Source organism: Calypte anna, chromosome 27 (assembly GCF_003957555.1).
Source record: "Calypte anna isolate BGI_N300 chromosome 27, bCalAnn1_v1.p, whole genome shotgun sequence".
Taxonomy (NCBI): domain Eukaryota; kingdom Metazoa; phylum Chordata; class Aves; order Apodiformes; family Trochilidae; genus Calypte; species Calypte anna.
This window is the reverse complement of record NC_044272.1, coordinates 4,711,142-4,733,059: the sequence shown is the minus strand read 5'-3', so window position 1 is coordinate 4,733,059 and position 21,918 is coordinate 4,711,142. Positions and strand designations below refer to the sequence as shown.

General features: G+C 52.8%; 1 protein-coding gene across 2 annotated transcripts in view; it reads left to right on the top strand.

The window, feature by feature from the left end:
* The window catches only part of MYO1D (myosin ID), a 145,454-nt gene extending 124,352 nt beyond the window's left edge, over window positions 1–21,102 (top strand). The window contains exon 22 of one of the 2 annotated variants that reach the window (XM_008495327.2): window positions 20,642–21,102. In XM_008495327.2, the coding sequence (XP_008493549.2) occupies window positions 20,642–20,798 (157 nt within the window). In that variant the 3' untranslated portion in view covers window positions 20,799–21,102. The remainder of the gene's footprint in view (window positions 1–20,641) is intronic. The other variant, XM_030465756.1, reaches the window with a different exon arrangement.
* Window positions 21,103–21,918: the final 816 nt, after the last annotated feature.

Genomic DNA, 21,918 nt, shown 5'->3' with positions numbered 1-21,918 from the left:
AAGCCCCTTGAAGACTTGAAAATGCTTTTTCTTTAGATCTGTTTGCACTTCAGCTGATGCAAGGAGGCCCAGGCTGTGCTGCCAGCACAGAGCAAGGGCTGGACCTGCACATGCCCCATTAAAACCATTTTCATTTCCAGTGTGAGGCTTCCCTGCTGTGGCTTCTGCTCCCAGTTTGTGAATCAAGGCATCCAAGTGTTAATTGAATTTCTCCTGTGTAATGGCACAAGGGCAGCTGGGCTGGAATGGTCTATTTTGGGGAATAAATGCCATCTTCGACCGAAAAAAAACTTGGAAGTTTGCTGGGAGGTGGTTTCTGTGGACTTTGATTTTCCAAAGGCCGTTTGGTCCCGGTCATTGGCATTAACCTTGTGAGTATTTGCTGTTTGTTTTGAACCCTTTTCTGGTTTCCCAAAGTGAAACCCAAAAGGTTAAGAGGCACAGGGAAGGTGGGGGCTCAGCTGTATTTATTCCAATTTGAAGCCAATTTGTAAACAGAACTCCAGACCTGCCAACACTCATTGATTGTTCTGGTTAATCCTTTGTGAGCTGCCAGGATTTTACTAAACCAAGTCCTTGATTTGGTAAGCAAACTGATCACAGGATTTCAAAATTCTTTTAATTTAAAGCCACTTTAGATGCTGCAGAATGAGGGGATCCTGCTGGAATTATCAAAGAGGCTTTCTATGTATTTACAATTTAAAAACCCAGCATTTTGATTTTGGTTTAGTAAACCATAGACAACCAGCCATAAATCTCTGTGGCAAATTGGCTGTGTTATTCTGCATTCTGAGAACAATTGAAATGGAAAGTATTGACTAGGCATGGGTTTAATTTAGGTTTTAATGATCTTTTCTGTAGAAGTAGTCTTTTAATCCCTCCTCCAAAGCAACCAACACACCAGAGGTAACATTCCACCCCTAGGAATTGAGGAGGAGGTGGCTTTAAATAGCTCAGCACCCTCTTCTCCCTTTTGTCTGTGTCCTTGTGCAGGCAGGAGGCAGACAGCTCATCCTCTGTTTCTCATCTCCTTTGGATCCTGCAGATGAGAAGAGAACAAGGCAGGGAGGGGGAAAGGCAGGAGGCTCCCCCATGGCCTTCAGCCCAAGGCTGGAGTTCCACAGGCAGGAGATGCCCCAGCTCTTCCTCCACTCCTCCTGCAGATGAAGGTTTGGAACCAGCAGCCATGGCCTGGCCCTGGCCTGGCCACCTTTGGGGATGCTGAGGGATGAGCAGTGGCACCTCCCTGTCTCCTTGTCACAGGAGAAAAGCCCTCAGCCATTCCCTGCTTCTTTTGTCCCAGGAGGTTCTGCCCCTCACAGCTGGCACTGCCTTCATCCCAGGCACTTTGGGGTTTTCCTCCTCAAGTTTTTCTGTCCCATTATGGCTCCAGCAGTTGTGGTCTCTGCAGGTTGTCCGTGCCCAGCAGTCCTGTGTCTGGAAGCCTATAGGAAAATCTTAAATTCTTCTGGATGAGGATCCACATCTGCTTGTCCTTAAGGGCAGTGGGGTGGCAGCTGGGGGTCAGTGCTGGATGTCCACAGGTTCTCTTCTTCCGATGCCTTCATCCAAGGTTGGCCCCAAGCAGTTTCCCAGAGCCATCAGCTGTAGCAGCATTTATTTTACTACCTTGTCCTGAAATTGGGTCTCATTTTCAAGTTGTCCCCATTTGGGATGAGGACTTGGAGCAGGTGACCTCAGTGATCCCCTGCAATGGGAATTATCCTGAGTTTGTTTTCTGTGGGATGGAGCAAACCTCCCAGGAGCTCCTCTGGTTCTCAGGGTGATGCTGGGAGCATGGGGGGGTTGGTGTCCTCCTGCAGCCTCACTGACTTCATCCAGCTCCTCAATAACAGCTCTGCTGGGCAGCTGGACAGCACTGATGAGCTGCAAGAACCACTCCTCCTCCAGAGCTGGAAAAATAACAGTGAATGAACTAGACTGTGAATGAAGTGAAGAGTGAACTAGACAGTGAATGAAAACTGTATGAAAAAAGGTTTGGGTGTCCTGGGAGAACAGAAGAGCACAGACAGATCCCAGGGCTGGAGCAGCTCTGGAGCCAGGGGGAGAGAGTTGGGGGTGTTGAGGCTGCAGAAGAGAAGGATCCCATGGGGAGACCTTAGAGCACCTTCCAGTGCCTGAAGCGGCTCCAGGAAAGCTGGGAAGGGACTTGGGACAAGGGCCTGGAGGGATGGGATGAGGGGGAAGGGTTTGCAGCTGGGAGAGGGGAGATGGAGAGGAGATCTTGGGCAGGGAGGGAGGGAGGGAGAAATTCCTTGGGGTGAGGGTGCTGAGCCCCTGGGTGCCCAGGTTGCCCCCAGAAGCTGTGGCTGCCCCATCCCTGGCAGTGTTGAAGGTTGGATGGGGCTTGGAGCCCCCTGGGCTGGTGGGAGGTGTCCCTGCCCATGGCAGGGGTGGCACTGGGGGGGCTTTGAGGTCCCTTCCAACCCAACCCATTGTATAAATTCTGCTGGCTGTGCTGGCAGCAGCTCAGTTCTTTGTAGGAGGGACAGATAGAGCAAAAGAATCAGGAGCAGCTCCAGTTAATGACCCAAGTGTTTACACCAGCTGAAGAGCACTTAATTACCTGTCAGCAACTTGCTTTCTTCTGGTCACAAGTGTTTACACAAGGAGCCAGTAATTCCCGCTGTTTCCCTCTTCTGCTGCAGGAACTGAGGGATAATTATGAGCAGCAATGTTGAGGTAGGTGGCTCTGCCCTGACTGTGTCATGTGAAGATCCATGCACCCAGGAGAGAGTCAAGTGAGCATCACCACTTCCAGCAGATGCCTCTCTGAAAAGAGTCTTTTATCTCCTTTCATCCTTAGTTTCAGGCCCTGCTGATGTATCTCTGGGTGTGAGCAGGGCTGCCCTTCTCAAAGCTCAGAAGTTGGTATCTAGGATGGCTTGCAGGTGGTTTTTTTGGAGCTTGGCTGGCTGAGCAGCTCCTGCTGGCAGCAGGAGGTTGGCCAGGACCTCATCAGAGAATCATAGAATTGCTCAGGCTGGAAAAGCCCTTCAAGATCATTGGGTCCAACCTTGTCCTAACCCTATTGCCCTATTTCTGGTGTCCCACCACACCATGTCCCCAAGCACCACATCCAGGTCATCTGAGCCAGGCTGTTGGCTTTCCCTGTCCATTGCAGGATTTTAGCCCTGGAGAAACTTGTGTGATTGAAGGAGGATTTGCACTGATCTCAAGGTCAGGCTCCTTCTGATTGTGCAATTCTTTGCACTGCACAAACCCTGGGAGTTCCCCCTGCCCTACAGAGAGGGCTTCAGAGTGCAGTGGGGCTGTAAGGTGGGCAAGGTTCAGCCCAGCAGCTGAGAGCAGGAGCTGGACCAGGACAGAGCAAGGGCCATGAGAATGATCCCAGGGCTGGAGCAGCTCTGGAGCCAGGGGGAGAGAGTTGGGGGTGTTGAGGCTGGAGAAGAGAAGGATCCCATGGGGAGACCTTAGAGCACCTTCCAGTGCCTGAAGGGGCTCCAGGAAAGCTGGGGAGGGACTTGGGACAAGGGCCTGGAGGGATGGGACCCTCTGAGGGGGAAGGGTTTGCAGCTGGGAGAGGGGAGATGGAGAGGAGATCTTGGGCAGGGAGGGAGGGAGGGAGAAATGATTTGGGGTGAGGGTGCTGAGCCCCTGGGTGCCCAGGTTGCCCCCAGAAGCTGTGGCTGCCCCATCCCTGGCAGTGTTGAAGGTTGGATGGGGCTTGGAGCCCCCTGGGCTGGTGGGAGGTGTCCCTGCCCATGGCAGGGGTGGCACTGGGGGGGCTTTGAGGTCCCTTCCAACCCAAACCAGCCTGGGACTCTGGGATTCTCTGAGGTCAGGATGAGCATTAGCACTGTTCTCCCATGGGGTCACAGCTACCTTCTTGCTTTTCCTTGCTGGGATTTTTGTTTTCTGTAGAGCACCTTCCCAACTCTGGGCCCAGTGACCACAAGTTTGGGTGCTAAGGGATCTGAGTCTCATGTCAGCCTCCTGTCATCTCCTTTTTTCTGGCTGATGTCTAAGGGGATGCTCTGGGTGTTGTCAACACTTTTTCTGTGGAATATTTTCTGTATAGAGCTGTTCAAGCAATAAAACAGAAGCTCTGGGGCTGTGAAGGGGAGGAAGAGCACTGCAGATAAGTAGGGAAAATCAGGAGACTCAGATCTGCTTCATGAGAAGATTGCTTTTATCTCATTTACTGAAACCCCTCATCAGCCACCTCTGTCACTCCCAAACAAAAAAATCACACTGCAAAACCCCCAGGTCCTCAGGTGCTGTTTCAGAACTGAGGTTGTGGGGGAGTCCTCATTTGGGATGTCAGCAAAAAACCCCTGAAAGCTTTGAGATGGGTGTGAGACTGTCCCTGTGCTTGGGGTGAGGCCTTCCTGGGCCATTCTGGGGGTGCTGCCAGGGAGCTGGGGTGAACCCTTCAGAACCTGAGGAGAGATTCTTTCCCCAGAGATTATTCCACAGCGGTGGCATCTTATCTTGTCTGTGCACTGGCTCTTCAGAAGCATAGAGGAAGCCTCTTGAAATGATGGGATAGCCTTGGAACAAAGAGTTAATCTGTTACTAGTGGGAGCATTTGCTTTCAATGCATTTTTTCCCCCATTCACAGCTCAATTTTTCAATTTATCAGAGAGACCAATGCAAAAGATTTAACTCTGGTCAGCCCAGGAGGATGGGAGCTGATTAGAAACTGGGGAGGGGAAAGATATTTTGCTCAGCTGGAATGGCTACAGCAAAATAAATGAATAATCCTGAATGCTGGAGCTGTAGGTATTTGATCTGTTAATGGCTTCAGCTTTGTGGGCATTTGGTTGATGAAGCAAATTTCTCAGTTCCATGTGTAAATCTGCTGATTTCTGCTAGCACAGCCTCTGAAATGCATCAAAGATTGATAATTCTGCCTGCTGGATGATGGATATGAGTATGGATATGAGTATGGATATGGGTATGGATATGGGTATGGGTATGGATATGGGTATGGATATGGGTATGGATATGGATATGGGTATGGGTATGGATATGGGTATGGGTATGGATATGGATATGGATATGGGTATGGGTATGGATATGGGTATGGATATGGGTATGGGTATGGGTATGGGTATGGGTATGGATATGGGTATGGGTATGGGTATGGGTATGGGTATGGATATGGGTATGGGTATGGGTATGGGTATGGATATGGGTATGGGTATGGATATGGGTATGGATATGGGTATGGATATGGGTATGGATATGGGTATGGATATGGGTATGGGTATGGATATGGATATGGATATGGGTATGGGTATGGATATGGATATGGGTATGGGTATGGGTATGGGTATGGATATGGGTATGGGTATGGGTATGGGTATGGGTATGGATATGGGTATGGGTATGGGTATGGGTATGGATATGGGTATGGGTATGGGTATGGGTATGGGTATGGGTATGGGTATGGGTATGGGTATGGGTATGGGTATGGGTATGGGTATGGGTATGGATATGGGTATGGATATGGATATGGGTATGGGTATGGATATGGATATGGGTATGGATATGGGTATGGGTATGGGTATGGGTATGGATATGGGTATGGATATGGATATGGGTATGGGTATGGATATGGGTATGGGTATGGGTATGGGTATGGATATGGGTATGGGTATGGATATGGGTATGGGTATGGATATGGGTATGGATATGGGTATGGGTATGGATATGGATATGGATATGGGTATGGGTATGGGTATGGATATGGGTATGGATATGGGTATGGATATGAGTATGGATATGGGTATGGGTATGGATATGGGTATGGGTATGGATATGGGTATGGATATGGGTATGGATATGGATATGGATATGGGTATGGGTATGGGTATGGGTATGGGTATGGATATGGGTATGGATATGGGTATGGATATGGGTATGGGTATGGATATGGATATGGATATGGGTATGGGTATGGATATGGATATGGGTATGGATATGGATATGGGTATGGGTATGGGTATGGATATGGGTATGGATATGAGTATGGATATGGGTATGGGTATGGATATGGGTATGGATATGGGTATGGGTATGGATATGGGTATGGATATGGGTATGGATATGGATATGGGTATGGATATGGATATGGGTATGGGTATGGGTATGGATATGGGTATGGATATGAGTATGGATATGGGTATGGGTATGGATATGGGTATGGGTATGGATATGAGTATGGATATGGGTATGGATATGGGTATGGATATGGGTATGGATATGGATATGGGTATGGATATGGGTATGGGTATGGGTATGGATATGGATATGGATATGGGTATGGATATGGATATGGATATGGATATGGGTATGGATATGGATATGGATATGGCAAGGCCTTGGGTGCCTCCAAGGAGCATCAGACAAGGCTTGGGAATGGTAGCAACAGGCACAGCCCTGTGGGGTGATCAGGATCCCTCAGACTCTGCAAACCTGCAGCTGTGTTGTGCTGTGTCTGATTTTCAGACTAACTCTATTGTGGCAATTTTCCCATTTTTGCAATGTTTGGAGAAATTTTGCTGGGAGCAGAAGAGCCTGTGGGTGAGCAGGTCCCAGTCCAAAGGCACAGAGGGTCCTGAGCTGGGGGGGGATCATGGGGACATTGGCAGTGGGACTGCCAGGAGGACCCTTGGCATCCCTCCCCATCCCTCTGGATCAGGGGGTGGGATAGGAAGAAACATTTGAAGTAAAAACTCTGCCCCAGGAGGAGATAGGAAGAAGGATCAATTCTTTTGCAGCTGAGAATGCAAACTGTGCCAGGCAGTAATTAAAAGCATTTTCCTGTGCCTTAGTAACGTGGCTGTGCTGGAAAGCTTGCATCCTGAGGCTGCAGGGGAACAGATCCCTGTTTATTCCAGGGAAACGGAGGGGACCCACAGCCATGCCACGGGTCAGGAGCTGCCGCTCAGCTCCCCCCTCCCTCCCATCCACTCCTCTCCCTTCTCTCTCAGTCCTCTCCCACACCTTGCCCAGGCCTTGGATGCTGCTCCTGAGAGCTCTGGAAAGCCTGGCTGGGGGCAGGGGGATGGGAACAGCCTGGGAATTCCAACAGGAGGTCACCAAATGGAGCAAGAGCCTGGCTGCCACCAGGGAGGTGGTGACAGAACAAGGGGCAATGGTTCAGAACTGAAAGAGGGGGAATTCAGATTAGATATTAGGAAAAAAATCCTCCCCAGGAGGGCAGTAAGACACTGGGATAGGCTGCCCAGGAGGTTGTTGCTGCCCCATCCCTGGAAGTGTTGAAGGCCCCAGGTTGGATGAAGCCCTGAGCTGTTGGAGGGGTCCCTGCCCATGCTGGGAATGGATCCTGATGATCCTGAAGGTCCCTTCCAACCCAACTCTGTGATTCCCTGTCAGGGATTTTCCATGGCTGCAGCTGGGGAGCTGCTGATGGATCCCCAGATGTTTGCATCCACCTCCTGCTCACCTCCTCCAGCAGAGCCGTGCACTCCCCTGCCATGCAAATCCCAGGTTGTTGCAATGAAAATGCAAATGCCAAATGCAGTGGGCATCAGCCTGGCAACAGCCATTTCCCCTCCAAACTTCTCATTCCTATAAGCAAAAATCTCTTTTGTTTCTGCACCTGTTTTTCGTGCTGGCTTTGCCACGAGGAAGAGGATTTTTCACATGATCCGACGTGGGGGTTTTTTCAGCTGTTTCTGCAAATCCAAACTTCTTGTTGAATAAGTTAGGCAAAGGAAAAGCAGAAATAGGTCAGGTATTTAAATAAGACATAACTGTCTCTCTTCCCAGCAAGTTGCCTTTTTTCCTGCCTATGTGAATTGCTCTGATGTTTCAGTGAATAAAGACAAGAGAACAAAGGGGAGCAGAAGTGCCAGCATTTTTATTCTGAGATTGCAGCTTCAGAGCCCTTTTCTTTGCAGAAGTGATACTGAGACCACTCTGGAATATCATGGCAAATGCTCCTGGAATACCAAAAAACAAATGGGCTACCCAGCCCCTTTGAATACACAAGATTCACTTAAATTCCTGCCTATCATTTTGCTGTCACAGAAAAGTACTGGTTTCCTGGTATAGCCTAAAGTCCAGGTTCCAAGAAGCATCCTTGATGTCTTGTAGGGAAGAGTGAGCCCCTAATATTAAGGAAACAATAAAAATCCAGTGTTCTTAGCAGTCATCTGGCTGGAAATGCAGAGCAATCAGCTGCCCTGGAGTGTTAGTCATGGGCTGATCTTTTTCAGCTGAGTTCTTTGTTCTGGGGAGTGCCTGTGGCTGAGCCCAAGCTCCTGGCAGGTTGGATGTCACTTTGGTTTAGACTGGTCTGACAGCTCCTGATCCTTGGAGAAGACATGAAGAGGCCAGAGTTAAATTCCTCCTTTTAAATACCTGCCTGGTGCTCAGCACGACTGCAGGGCCTTTGTTCCATGACTTTGAACTTCTGTGGTGGAAGGAAAATCCTTCTTACAACATCCACCTCCTCGTTTGCTCTCCCAGGCCTCAGCCCTGATTCACTCCAGAGCTTTCAGCTGGCACAGGAACAGATTTCTGCCTGGAATGGGATTGGACCCCAGAGGTGTCACTGGGGTGATGCAGAGGGGATGGCACTGATGGCTCCTGTGGGCTTCCCAGCATGGACCATCTGATGCTGCACCATTTGATTCTCTTTTCACAGTTTTAGAGGCAGAAGAAGAAACTTTTCCTTCTGTTTCCCTGTACATTCCAACCATTCTCTTCCTCCCTGAGGTTCCTGAAATCCCACCTTTCCTCCTTAATTTGGCTGCCTCACGAGTGCTTCTGCAGCCACTCCACTCGTCTTTTCTCCAGTCCAGCTTCTTCTTCAACCATCCCCAGCTTTTGGCCACCCCATGCTGGGAAGCAGAGGCCAAATTCTCTCCATATTTAAAAGAAATAATAATAATAAAAAGAAGAAGTCATTGTTGGGGAGGTTTAGTGTAGCTGAGGTGTGTCAGCCCCTGGTGTCCTGATCATCATAAACGTGTTCAAACATCATCCCTGAAACTCTCTTTGCCTCTGGGACTGCACAGCTCCTCTGAGAGCCCCTGGGGGTTCTTGGTGCCCTGAGCCCCCCCATGACCTGGGCTCTTGTTCCTGAGACCCCCCCCAGCCTCTTCTCAGACACATTTTTCAGTAGCATCAATCCTTGTACCATATGCTCCTCAGCTTCCTGGATGTTCTCAGCATCCCTGGTATTTAAAGTCCCTTTTTGAGCCCTGGGTATTTGCTTTATCTCTTTGGGCTCCTCTGAAAGGCCCTGGGTGTGCTCCTGCCCTGGGAAAGGAGGGGGAAGGAGAAGTTGGTTAAAAAGCTCAAACCTGAACGTGATGATGGAGCAATCAGAGGTCTGTTCCCTGACTCACCCTGCCTTGTTGCTTCCTTCCCCTTCCCATCCATCATCTTCTGCCTGATGATTCTTCCCTGCTTTGTTCTGCAGGGTCTGGCACATGTTTTAAGCTGCCCTTGCTCTGGGAGGCACTGGAGGAGAGAAGGATCCCATGGGGAGACCTTAGAGCACCTTCCAGTGCCTGAAGGGGCTCCAGGAAAGCTGGGGAGGGACTTGGGACAAGGGCCTGGAGGGATGGGACCCTCTGAGGGGGAAGGGTTTGCAGCTGGGAGAGGGGAGATGGAGAGGAGATCTTGGGCAGGGAGGGAGGGAGAAATTGTTTGGGGTGAGGGTGCTGAGCCCCTGGGTGCCCAGGTTGCCCCCAGAAGCTGTGGCTGCCCCATCCCTGGCAGTGTTGAAGGTTGGATGGGGCTTGGAGCCCCCTGGGCTGGTGGGAGGTGTCCCTGCCCATGGCAGGGGTGGCACTGGGGGGGCTTTAAGGTCCCTTCCCACCCAAACCAGTCTGGGATTCAGTGTTTCTGTGTTGTACTGCCCATAATGTCCCTGCTCCCATGTCCTTCCCCATCAAAGCAGTGTGGCCACATCTCTGTGTCCAAGCCATTCCTCTGCCTGTAACAGGAGGTGTTTTCACCAGGAGCAGAGCTCAGTGAGATGCCCCCACATCAGGCTAAAAGCCTGTCAGAAACTGAAGGATGATTCAGCTCCAGAGCTAAAATGTCCCAGTGGGGACAGGGGGAGAGGGGGAGCAGCTGCTGGGAGGACCTGAGCACACCCACCCCTCCATGGAGAAAAATCCTGGGTTTAGCTTTCAGGAAGGAGCTGGGGGTTGGGGGCTGGATAGCCCTGGTCCTGCCTGCCTGAATCGTTGAGGAAAATGCTCGTGTGTGTCAGGAAAAGACCTGGGTGTGTGAGGAAATGCTCGTGTGTGTCACTGGGTGCCTGTGAAAATGTCACCTTATATCAGGTGATGAAAATCTTGCTGCTCCCCCAGGGAGGGGAACAGAACAGAACCATTGGTGTTATCTGGAAGAAAGGCTGCAGAGAATACAGCACAATAACACCCTTTTTTTTTTTTTTTTTTTTTTTTACTGGCCCCTGAAGCTCAAGGTAATTTCTCTTTTTTTCTATTAGAAAAGGAGAAAAATCTGGGTTTTGGGATCAGATCTGGAAATAGAGGCAGGACCAAGCATGTATGTTCCAGGGCAGAGAAACCAAGGAAAGGAGATGTCCCCTGAGCAGGGTTACACCAGGTTTGGGCCGGGGGTTTGGGCTGGGGTCAGCTCTGCCTCACTCCCAGCTGGATCAGTCCAGGGCTGGGAACCCACTGGCAGCTTCACGTGGTGTCACCTCGTCCTGCACTAAAGTAGGTCATGGTGACACCCTGCCTGAACATCCCTGTGGCTGTGGAAAGCAAGACCCTGCCCAGGAAACTGAGAAAAGCCCTTCAGAAAGGGGAGTTTGTGCACCCTGAGGGTTCTTTGGGGTGCCCCCAGCAGCAGGTGTCAGAGCACCCAATGGGGACCCCATCCCTGGCTGCTCTGCCCCCACCTCTGCTAGGCTGGCAGGAACCAAGCATCAGATGGGATGATGAATCTCCTGTTGCTATAGCAACCCAACCCTGCTGCTCAGAGCATCCCTCCCCATCACCCCTCCCCATGCGCATGCACAGGAGCTGGCACTGGCACTGGTGCTGGCACTGGCACTGGCACTGTCACCAGCCCTTCCCAGGGGACTGGGTGACCCATCCTGAAGCCACCCCATGGTGCTGAGCACCCCGTTACACACCAGCTCAGCTTTCAGGAGTTCAGCAGTGTGGTGTGCAGGACCCTGGGGACAGTGACAATGACAGCCACATCCTTGGCAGGGACATCACAGCGAGGAGTTCCCAAACCAGAGCTTTCAGAGCCCTGGGTGGGATGTGGTGGTGGACCCTGGAGAGATGCAAAGACTGGATCTGAGGAAGAAGTTCTTCATCAGGAGGGTGCTGAGCCTCTGGAACAGATTGCCCAGAGAAGCTGTGGCTGCCCCCTCCCTGGAGGTGTTCAGGGCCAGGTTGGATGAGGCTCTGAGCAGCCTGGGCTGGAGGAGAGGTGTCCCTGGGCATGGCAGGGGGATGGAGGGGATGAGCTCTGAGCTCCCTCCCAACCTCACCCATTCCATGATTCCCTGATCCTGGTGTCCCTGGCTCCTTTGGGTGGTGCTGGCAGCAGCCCAGTTTCTCCTTTGCCATTCTCCTCTCCCACTCACCTGAAGTGGCTCCTGGCAGCTTTGCTGGCACAGATTGATTGCAAAAAAATGGTAAGAAGAATCAAAAGGAGAGGACTTCAAATGGTGCACACTTGTGATGGTTTAGTGAGAAGTTCAGTTGATCTCTCTGAACCTTGCTGGCAGATTCCCCCAGTTTGTGACTTCGGGACTCTGATGGAGTCCTAAAAGATCATGAATTTAACTCACAGCCCTGCACCTCCCAGCAGGGAAGGTGGAGATGCTCACCTGTTGGGAGGGTTCAAGGATCTGTCTCTCTGGTCACCAGCCTCCAACCCAACTTCAGCTGCTGCTTGGGAGTAGAAAATTGTTTCCCCTTCTAAATCTGAGTGAGAAATTATGGTATAATCCCACCATCAGCTCCCTGCATCCCATGTTCTCTCAGGAGGTAATTACATGCACCCCAGATGACTGAAAGGTCCCAGACTCCCATTGCAGTAGTTTTATTTTTCCAATTTTCTGCCTCAAACTTCCAAAAATTCACCCAGCACAATTTGATCAAAGTCTGCGGACCAGACCCAGAGCATCCTTCCAGTGGGGACCCCAGCAAATGCAGGTTTGGTGAATTCAGCCAGGAAGAGGACAAGGACCTCAGCAGGTTAAAAAAAAAAAAAAACAAGAAAAGATTTTTGCTGCTTCTGAACCTGCCTGGGAATCAAGGCCCAGGATGTCCTGAATGGGCAGCAAGTCTGTGCTCATCTTCCTAAGTGCTCTTCTTTTATTTATGTGCTGGTGCATTTCTAATGCAGGATTCTTGGCATAAACCCTGCCTGAGCCTCTCTGCTGCTTTTGCTCTGTCTGCAGCCAAGGACTTTGAATCATATTTTTGGCCTCGTGGTTTTTATGAAATATGCAACATCCAGAGTCTTGTGGCCACGTTTGCTCCTGCTCCAGCAGAAAGCAGGATGAGTCCCCTCTGAAAAGCTTTGCCAAGCCTCAGAATAGCTGAGAAAATGTGACTAATGGGAGATGCATAAACCAGAGAAGGAGCTGGAGGTTACATATGGGTGCTGCACCCAGGGAAAGCTCTTGGTGATGAGAACTGGGTCAGTGTGAGTGGGTGAAGGCAAATGGCATGGAAACCCAGACTGGTTTGGGTTGGGAGGGACCTCAAAGCCCCCCCAGTGCCACCCCTGCCATGGGCAGGGACACCTCCCACCAGCCCAGGGGGCTCCAAGCCCCATCCAACCTTCAACACTGCCAGGGATGGGGCAGCCACAGCTTCTGGGGCAACCTGGGCACCCAGGGGCTCAGCACCCTCACCCCAAACAATTTCTCCCTCCCTCCCTGCCCAAGATCTCCTCTCCATCTCCCCTCTCCCAGCTGCAAACCCTTCCCCCTCAGAGGGTCCCATCCCTCCAGGCCCTTGTCCCAAGTCCCTCCCCAGCTTTCCTGGAGCCCCTTCAGGCACTGGAAGGTGCTCTAAGGTCTCCTCATGGGATCCTTCTCTTCTCCAGCCTCAACACCCCCAACTCTCTCCCCCTGGCTCCAGAGCTGCTCCAGCCCTCCCAGCAGCTCCAGGGCCTCCTCTGGAATGGCTCCAGCAGCTCCGTGTCCTTCTGCTGATGGGAACCCCAGAGAATCCCCTCCCTCACCCTGTTGGTCACGTTGCAGGTGATGAAGCTCTGGACATAATTGGGGTCTAGAAAAGGTGGGAAAGATCTGAGGGAGAAATTGTTTGGGGTGAGGGTGCTGAGCCCCTGGGTGCCCAGGTTGCCCCCAGAAGCTGTGGCTGCCCCATCCCTGGCAGTGTTGAAGGTTGGATGGGGCTTGGAGCCCCCTGGGCTGGTGGGAGGTGTCCCTGCCCATGGCAGGGGTGGCACTGGGGGGGCTTTGAGGTCCCTTCCAACCCAAACCAGTCTGGGATTCTGTGGAACCTGCCCCTCACCCCACATTCCTAAGGAAGGAGAAGGTGGAGGAGCAGCCCCTGCCCCAGCCCCCTGGGGATCCTCCTCTTCCCACATCCACGTAAAAGGTTTTGCTGGAAGAGACAGAAAGCTCTCACACCTCACTGGAAAACTCTGGCTGGCCAGGATGGGTGCAGAAATGCAGAAATTACCAAATCAGTGCAGAAACCACAGCTCTCTGGTGCTGCTCAGGGCCCGTCTGACCTCGGGTTCAAGAAGGAACAAACACATTTTAAGAAGGAAAAAGCCAAAGTTTTAATGGATGAGGTTCACACCTCAGCTCGAGGGGAAGGAATAGCCCTGGATCTGCTACAGACAGATGATGAAAAGAGCACATCTGTGTCGGGGCAGCTGCTGTCCTGGGAGGAAAGTGGCTTTTATGGTTGAGACATGAATAAAGAGCTCTGTCTGGGTGCAGCAGGCAGACGCCAGCAGTCAGGGTATTAATAGCTGACTTTGCTTTCCTGCTATGTGATATTGGACACATGTAAGAGGTTTTTTTCACTGGGAATCTACAGATATGAACACAGCTTTTTTCTCATTGAAAGGGCAAAAATAATGCTGCTGATGCAGCCTCCAGCACGGTGCTGGGACGGGCAGCAGCGGCTCCGTGGCTTGCAGGAGTGAATAAAAGTCTGAGCTGCAGAGAGCAGGGAACCAGGGGCAGGGCTGAGCCCAGAGGGACTGGAAGCCACTTCCAAAGTGGAATGGTTGAGTTCTGTATGGAATGATGAAGGGGTTGCAGTTTGGAGCAGATAATGGTCTTTCTCATGCAGATTTAAAAAAAAAAAAATTGCTTTTGGAAAGCCACTTCTTGGAGCTTCTGAGGGAGTTTGTCTGAGCACAAACCATATGGGACAAAGTTGGTTAGAAAGAAGCCCTAAACATTTAGTGGCTTTGGAGACTGAGAATAGAATTCACCATGTCAGTCCTCACTTGGCTGTGATAATTTGGAAATATCAGACAGTGAGCAAGGACCCAGCAGAGCCTTGTGTGGCTCAGTGACCTTTCCTGGCATTAAAATGTCTGGAGAACTTCTTCTGACCTTCCACTATGGAAATTTGCCTTTTGATCCTGCTTTGAGGTCTCCTTTAGTCACACCTGTCTTCTCTGCAGCCTCTTTTCCATGGCTTTGATCCATTTTCATGGCTTATTTCCCCCAAGCCCACCCGGGAGCTCCCCATCCCCCCCGTGACTGCATCACGAGTGACTCTTGGCCAACACATCCTCTGCCTCCCACTTCTGCTGTGTGAGACCTCAGAGAGGGTTTCACAAGGCAGGTTGTGAAAATCTGCTGTGGTTTGGGATGTTGGTGTGCTGGTAATGCAGCACGAGCAGCACGGAACCCACCCGAGCTCCATCCCCAGCTCATCCTCTGGAGCAGTGGGCAGAGAGGGCACTGACAGGAAAACTTCAGACAAGGAGGGATGGGATGAGGAGGAAGGGTTTCAAGAGGAGAGATGGAGAAACTCTTTGGGGTGAGGGTGCTGAGCCCCTGGGTGCCCAGGTTGCCCCCAGAAGCTGTGGCTGCCCCATCCCTGGCAGTGTTGAAGGTTGGATGGGGCTTGGAGCCCCCTGGGCTGGTGGGAGGTGTCCCTGCCCATGGCAGGGGTGGCACTGGGGGGGCTTTAAGGTCCCTTCCAACCCAAACCAGTCTGGGACTTGATGGTTCTGTGATCTGCACCCAAAAGTGGGTCCTGGTTCATCCCCTCCCTGGTGTAACCAAAGCCATGGGATGGGGCACTGCCAGCTGCAGCCTCAGGGCTGCACCCCAAGGGGTGGTTGGATGGAGGGGGGTTCCCTCTGGCCATGCTAATTCCATCCAGCAGCCAAGGAGGCCAAGAAGACCTTAAATTGCAGTCCTGGGTACCCAGGGTAGCAAATCATTGCTTTTAACCTCCTGGAGCTACGTGAGCCAATGTGCTGGGTGGGAAAAGGTGACAGCAGAGCAGAGAGGGATGGAGCATGCCCAGCAGCCATGAAGGAGATGCTGTCCAAACCAGCTGAGTCTTCCTTAGGGAAATGTGTGATCCAAGTGTGTAAATGTCTTCTGGAAGCAGGACCTGGTGCTTTGAAGCTGCACAGACTTCAGATCTTACATACAGAGAGCAGGAAAGATGAAGCCTGGCAGCCAGCAGGCTCTGGCTGCTTGCAGCAGGACCTCTCTAGCCTGGAATGAAAGATCCAGCTGGGATGTTTGTCCCTTGATGCTCGGGGATGGAGCCTGCCCCAGCTCCTGGAGCAGGGGATGCCCAGGCAAGGATGGGGTGGATGGTGCTGGGGATGCTCTCCAACACTGAGCTTTGCTCCTCGTGCTCCTCAAGAGGTTACAGCCATGATGATAGAAAATGCTTGTGAGGTTTGGGTGCAGGTTTCCCACTTGTACGTGTTGAGAAACTCCATATTTCTATTTTTTAATCTGTTAGAATCATAAAATCATTTGGGTTGGAAAAGACCTTTAGGACCGTCCAGTCCAACCCTTCCCCCAGCACTGCCCAATCCATGGCCCTCAGCACCACATCTCCAGGGCTTTGAAACCCTTCCACGGATGATGGGGACTCTGCCCCTGTTTTGGGGTTAATTTTCACAGGCAGAACTATAGCTTTTCTTCCAAGCCCAGATATCCCTGGTATCATTGTCCTGCAAGCTGCAGAACCCCACGAGTGCTCAGAGGAGATAGATCCCCCTCCCCTCCCAAACCCACCTCCTGTTCAGCCTGCCAGCCTCAACCCTCCCCCAGAAGACACTTATCTCTCCCCCAAATGGCACCTGTAGGAACCCTGATACCTAAATGTGGATTATCTGTGTTGGAGCCAAGGGCATTTCAGACCTGGTTCAGTTCTTGTCCCCTCTCTGCCACCCCACAGCCTGGCACCAGCCACTCACACAGACCCTGCAAAACTCTGTGAAGCCACCTGGAAATCCTCAGCTTCCCAGTTTCTCCCTCCAGCTGTTGTTAGGAAGCAGAACCTCCAGAGCTGCCCCTTTTCTTTAGACCCCTCCACTTTTCCTCTCCCCTCCTCATGAATTTTTTTCCATGCAGCTGAAGCTGCTGCTTTGCTTTGTTCCCAGCTCCCTCAGCCTCTCCCCACAGGACCTGTTCTCCAGACCCTTCCCCAGCTCCATTCCCTTCTCTGGACACCTCCAGCCCCTCAGTGTCCTTCTGATTGTGAGGGGCCCAGAACTGACCCCAGGATCAGGCACAGGGGGTGCTCCCTGCCCCAGGGCTGTGTTAGCCCTGCCCAGAGCCAGGCTGCACCTCTCACCCTGGGAAATCTGCTGAAACTTCCCATCCTCCCATCTCCCCAGCCCCAGGGGGATGGGGCTGTGTCCTCAGGACACCCCACACAATGTCCCAATGTCCCAGGGTCTCTGCAACCCTTGAGGTTCCCTGGTGGAAGCACCCATGGGTGCTCTGCTGAGTTTTCATTCCTCATCCCAAGTCATCTGGGTTGGCTCTTAAACATCTCATATGTTCAGCAAGGATTTCCCAACACGTTGATGTCAGTTTCTGGTCTTCACTGAAGCTCTCTCTGATCTTTCTCCACTCCTTCCCATCACTGTTTTGCTTCCCACCACTTTTTGGTGCCATTGATGCTGTTGTGCTCTCACCAGTGCTGACAGATGGCTGTGCCCATTTCTGCACTACTTGGCTTGTGTTTCCCCCGAGGTCCTGGATTAAATGCTCAGTCAAAACTCCAATATTTCATGGGCCAGCAGTCTGCTTCCACTCTGAGTCCTCTCTCCTCTCTTGGTTTCCCTTTTCCCAGTGGTTACCCAAGTTCCTGATCAGGTCTCACTCTGGTTCTGGCCACGTTTTCACCCCAGGATGTGGCTCCCCTGTACACATGGACTCTGCTCATCCCATGCTCAGGGGGGCACAGGGTGGCACCTGGAGATGTCACCTTGGTAGCTGCCATCAGGTGCTCAGCAGAGGAATGAGGGGAGCTGAAGGAGGCTGTGATGGATGGGAGAAGATGACAGAATCACAGAATGGTTTGGGTTGGAAGGGACCTTAAAGATCATCTTCTTCCAACCCCCCTGCCATGGGCTGGAACAGAGGGAGATGGAGAAGTCCCCTGGCCCTGCAGTGCTCACTGAGCCTTGAAAGCCAAAGAGCAGCCCCAGCCCATGCAGGTGAATCCAGTTGGGATCCATGGATCCATGGATGGTTCCATCACCTCCTTCCAACCCCTAACACTCTGATTCTCTGTGTGAGGAGCTTTTGATTCCTGTCTTGACTTTCACGTGGCTCAGGGTAATTACAGTCACTTTGAATCATGTTTCCCAAGGGGGAGGGGGATGTTTGGACACACGGTGCAGTGTGATGCCTCAATCCCACTTTTTGGGGCTTTCCCAAAAGAGCTTTGAGATGCAGTCCCTGTGGGCAGTCAGGGCTCAGCTGCAAGAGGGGAGATGGAGAGGAGATCTTGGGCAGGGAGGGAGGGAGGGAGAAACTCTTTGGGGTGAGGGTGCTGAGCCCCTGGGTGCCCAGGTTGCCCCCAGAAGCTGTGGCTGCCCCATCCCTGGCAGTGTTGAAGGTTGGATGGGGCTTGGAGCCCCCTGGGCTGGTGGGAGGTGTCCCTGCCCATGGCAGGGGGGGCACTGGATGATTTTTAACCCAAACCTGGGTTTCAGTGCCTGATGAGAGGAGAAGGGATGGTGTGTGCAGTTATCCTTGTTCCAGACACTTGGAGCTAAACCTGCTGTCCCAGCACGTGGTGGTGGGAATCTCCAAGAGGCTCCTCTGCATATGTGGCTTGTTCTACTAAGACAGGGTAAAAATAGCAAAGTAAGCAGGGATTTGAGCCTCAGCTCACTGAGGCAAGAGTAAATAAGAATTAAATACCTGGAACAACTTGAGGGCTTTGCCTGGTGCTGCCCTGCAGTACCCCCCAGCCAAGCTGCTCTTGGCCTTTAGGGGAGCTGTGGACTTCTTAAATATTTGAAAGTAGCATAAAATGGTGGCTGAGGGGATGTGATACCCCTTGAACAGGCTGAACCAAGTGAAAACAAAGCCTGTGCTGGGCTTGGGCTGTGTCAGTGAAAATTCTGTACCAGCTCAAGCAAGGAAGAAAGGACCCCTGGGTGTGCAGAGCATCCAGGGGGTGGTGGTGGAGTTGATGCTGCTGAGCCTTTACAGCACTTGATATTGCTCTGAGGAATGCTGGGAATTTGGGAATTTAAGTGTGAGTGAGGTCACAGGAGAATTTTCCCAAAGGCCAAGCCCTGGGATGTCTCTTCCAACTTGTCCAGGCTGCTGGGGGCTCGGGGGGACACATCTGGTGCTGATCATTCTTCTTCTCTTTGCTGGTCCAAGGGGTCCATGGATGGAGCTGCAGGGCCAGGCCAGGGGAGCAGCTCCAGTGTTAATGACAGAGCTCCAGTTTTGGGGTCCCCATCAGCAGAAGGACACGGAGCTGCTGGAGCCATTCCAGAGGAGGCCCTGGAGCTGCTGGGAGGGCTGGAGCAGCTCTGGAGCCAGGGGGAGAGAGTTGGGGGTGTTGAGGCTGGAGAAGAGAAGGATCCCATGGGGAGACCTTAGAGCACCTTCCAGTGCCTGAAGGGGCTCCAGGAAAGCTGGGGAGGGACTTGGGACAAGGGCCTGGAGGGATGGGACCCTCTGAGGGGGAAGGGTTTGCAGCTGGGAGAGGGGAGATGGAGAGGAGATCTTGGGCAGGGAGGGAGGGAGGGAGAAATTCCTTGGGGTGAGGGTGCTGAGCCCCTGGGTGCCCAGGTTGCCCCCAGAAGCTGTGGCTGCCCCATCCCTGGCAGTGTTGAAGGTTGGATGGGGCTTGGAGCACCCTGATCAAGAGGTCCCTCTTCACTGCAGCAGAGTGGCCTGGGTGACCTTTAAAGGTCCCTTCCAACCCATCCCCTTCTGTGATGCACAGTGGTGGCTTTTATGTCCTTTAGCCCGGGGCCATCCAAGCTTGGGCAGAGCAGAGGTGGATGGGCCACATGTCCTGGTGTCCCCCTGGCAGTGACCCAGACAACCCAGGAAGAAACAGTCTGGGTGGCAGAACCTCCTGATACCACTCCTGAAAGTCATCTTTAGCACCAGAGTTGGGTTAAAGGGTTAAAAAGCTGGGGGATGGTTTGCAGTGACACAGCTTTGTCCCAGTGCCTGTGCCCAGCCAGTCCCTGTCCTTGTTCCTGCTTGGTCTGCCTGTCTGTCTGCCTGGAGAGGGAATTAAACACGAGCCCTACCTGTGATTCCTGTAGCTATTTCATGCTGTACTTTTAATCTCTGAGCTCAGCACAAGGGGTGGCATCATCCTTGTTCTAATTAGAGAGCTGGGAGTCACCAGGCGAGCGGGGCCAGACCTGGCTGCAGATCCTGGAGCCTTTTGCAACCCAGCTCTGCCCAGGAAATTCTATTCCCCCCCAGCACTAATCCTGATGCTGAAGTCCCTGGGTGCACATCTCCCTGGATGCACACTCCCCTGCTCCATGTCTCCTCTGGGACCACATCCCCCTGGGTGTCTTTGGGTTCATGTGCCCCTTGGGTTCACATCTCCCTGGGCCCCTGTCCCCACATCCCCCTTGGGTGCACATCTACCCCCTCAGGTCCCTGTTCCCTGTGTGCACATCCCAATGGGTCCCTGTACCCCCTGTACCCCTGTACCCTCCAAGTGGGCATTCCCCTGGGTGTACATCCCACCTCAGCCCATGTCCCCCTGGGGTGCCCATCCCCCCAGGTCCATGTCCCACTGGGAGCACATCCCCTTGGATGCACATTCCTTTGGGTGCACATCCCCCTGGGTCTCCCCTGGGTCCACATTCCCCTTTGGGTTCCTGTCACCCTTGGGTTCACAAGGGCCCATGTCCCTCTTCATGCCCCTCCCCTTGGGTGCACATCTTGGGTGCTCTGTGTCCCCCCTTGGTCCTCATCTCCCCGTGTCCCTGGGTGGGAGAGAGACCACGATGTGGAGGTGCAGGGCTCTGCCTCAGGCCCTCAGCTCTGCCCCAGTCCCAGTCCCGATCCCAGTCCCAGTCCCAGCTCTGCCCCAGTCCCAGTCCTGCTCCCATTCCCCTTCCCGGTCCCAGCTCTGCCCCATCCCCGTCTCTGGGCGGTCCTGACCCGCTGTGTCCCCTCCCTCTGTCCCTGCAGGGAGAAGCGGTCCCTGCAGGTCAGTGTCACCAACCCGGTTCAGTGCAGCCTGCACGGCCGCAGGTGCACGGTCTCGGTGGAGACGCGGCTCAATCAGCCCCATCCGGATTTCACCAAGCACCGCTCCGGATTCGTGCTCTGCGTGCCAGGAAACTGAGGCAGCCCGGAGGGGACACTGCAGGAGGATGGATGGATGGACGGACGGACGGACCCGGGCTTCTCCATCGCCCTCCCCGTGCCTTGGACTTCTTCTCCAGATGCTCAGCTGTGACTTGGAGAGCTCCCAGAGCTTGAGCTTTAGCAACCCCCAAATGCATGAGAGGGCTTAAAATAGCCAATGACCTGGATCCATCTTCCAAAAGAGGCCAAAATATCAGGAAAGTGCTTCTGGATTTGTGCAAAAAAAGCATTATAGGTACTTACACCCTTCCCCACGTTGATTTCCTGAACCCTCTCCACGATTCCCTTCTGTGTTTCCAGTTTTTGTGTGTGTGTGTGTCTTTTTTTTGCAATATTCTTCAACCTCCACTGGAGGAACCAAAGATACCCGGCTCAGGGAGCCTGGTCCTGTAAGAACAAATCCTGATGGAGCCAGAGCCAGGTTTGGAAGGAGGGCTCACCCCAGGGAGACACTCCGTGCTCTTCCAGCCCCAGAAGTGCCCAGGCTGTGCTGGGTCATGGACACCTCTGGACTTTCCTGGAGCTCCTGAACCCATCCCAGCACCTTGGCTGGAGTCAGCAAAAAGGGAGAGTGGGATTCGAAGTGCAGAGGTTTGTTGGGGTTTTTTCCATCCTGCATTGCTTTTGCCTCCATTCCCCTCTCAGGTGATCTGAAACCCTGTGGGGTTCCATTCCAACCCGGTGGCCTTGTTGAATTTTAAGCTGCTCCATGTGTTTTGGTTGTTGGGGTCAGGGATGAGGATCCAGGGGGGCTGGAGGAGCCACTGGTGGGGGCTCAGCCTGGAAACCCATGGAGCTTGGCCCCTTCTCCCTCGCTTTGCACTATTGACCACGATCCCATCCACACCCAACCCCCCCAGGCCCCCCGGCTCTTCCCTCCAAAGCCTTTTCCCAGGTCCTGCCAGCGTTGGGTGTCACTGGCTCACATCACCCCCCAGGTCTTGCTGAAGCAGCTGTTTTATTGCTGCTGCTTTGGGGCTGGAGCCCAGGGGGCTGCTGGGTTTGTAGGTTCTGAGTCCTGGCACTGCTGGTCAGGTCAGGAGGTCCAACCTGTTGGACACGGGGAGTCTGGGGGTGTCCCCACCTTGGGGGTGTCC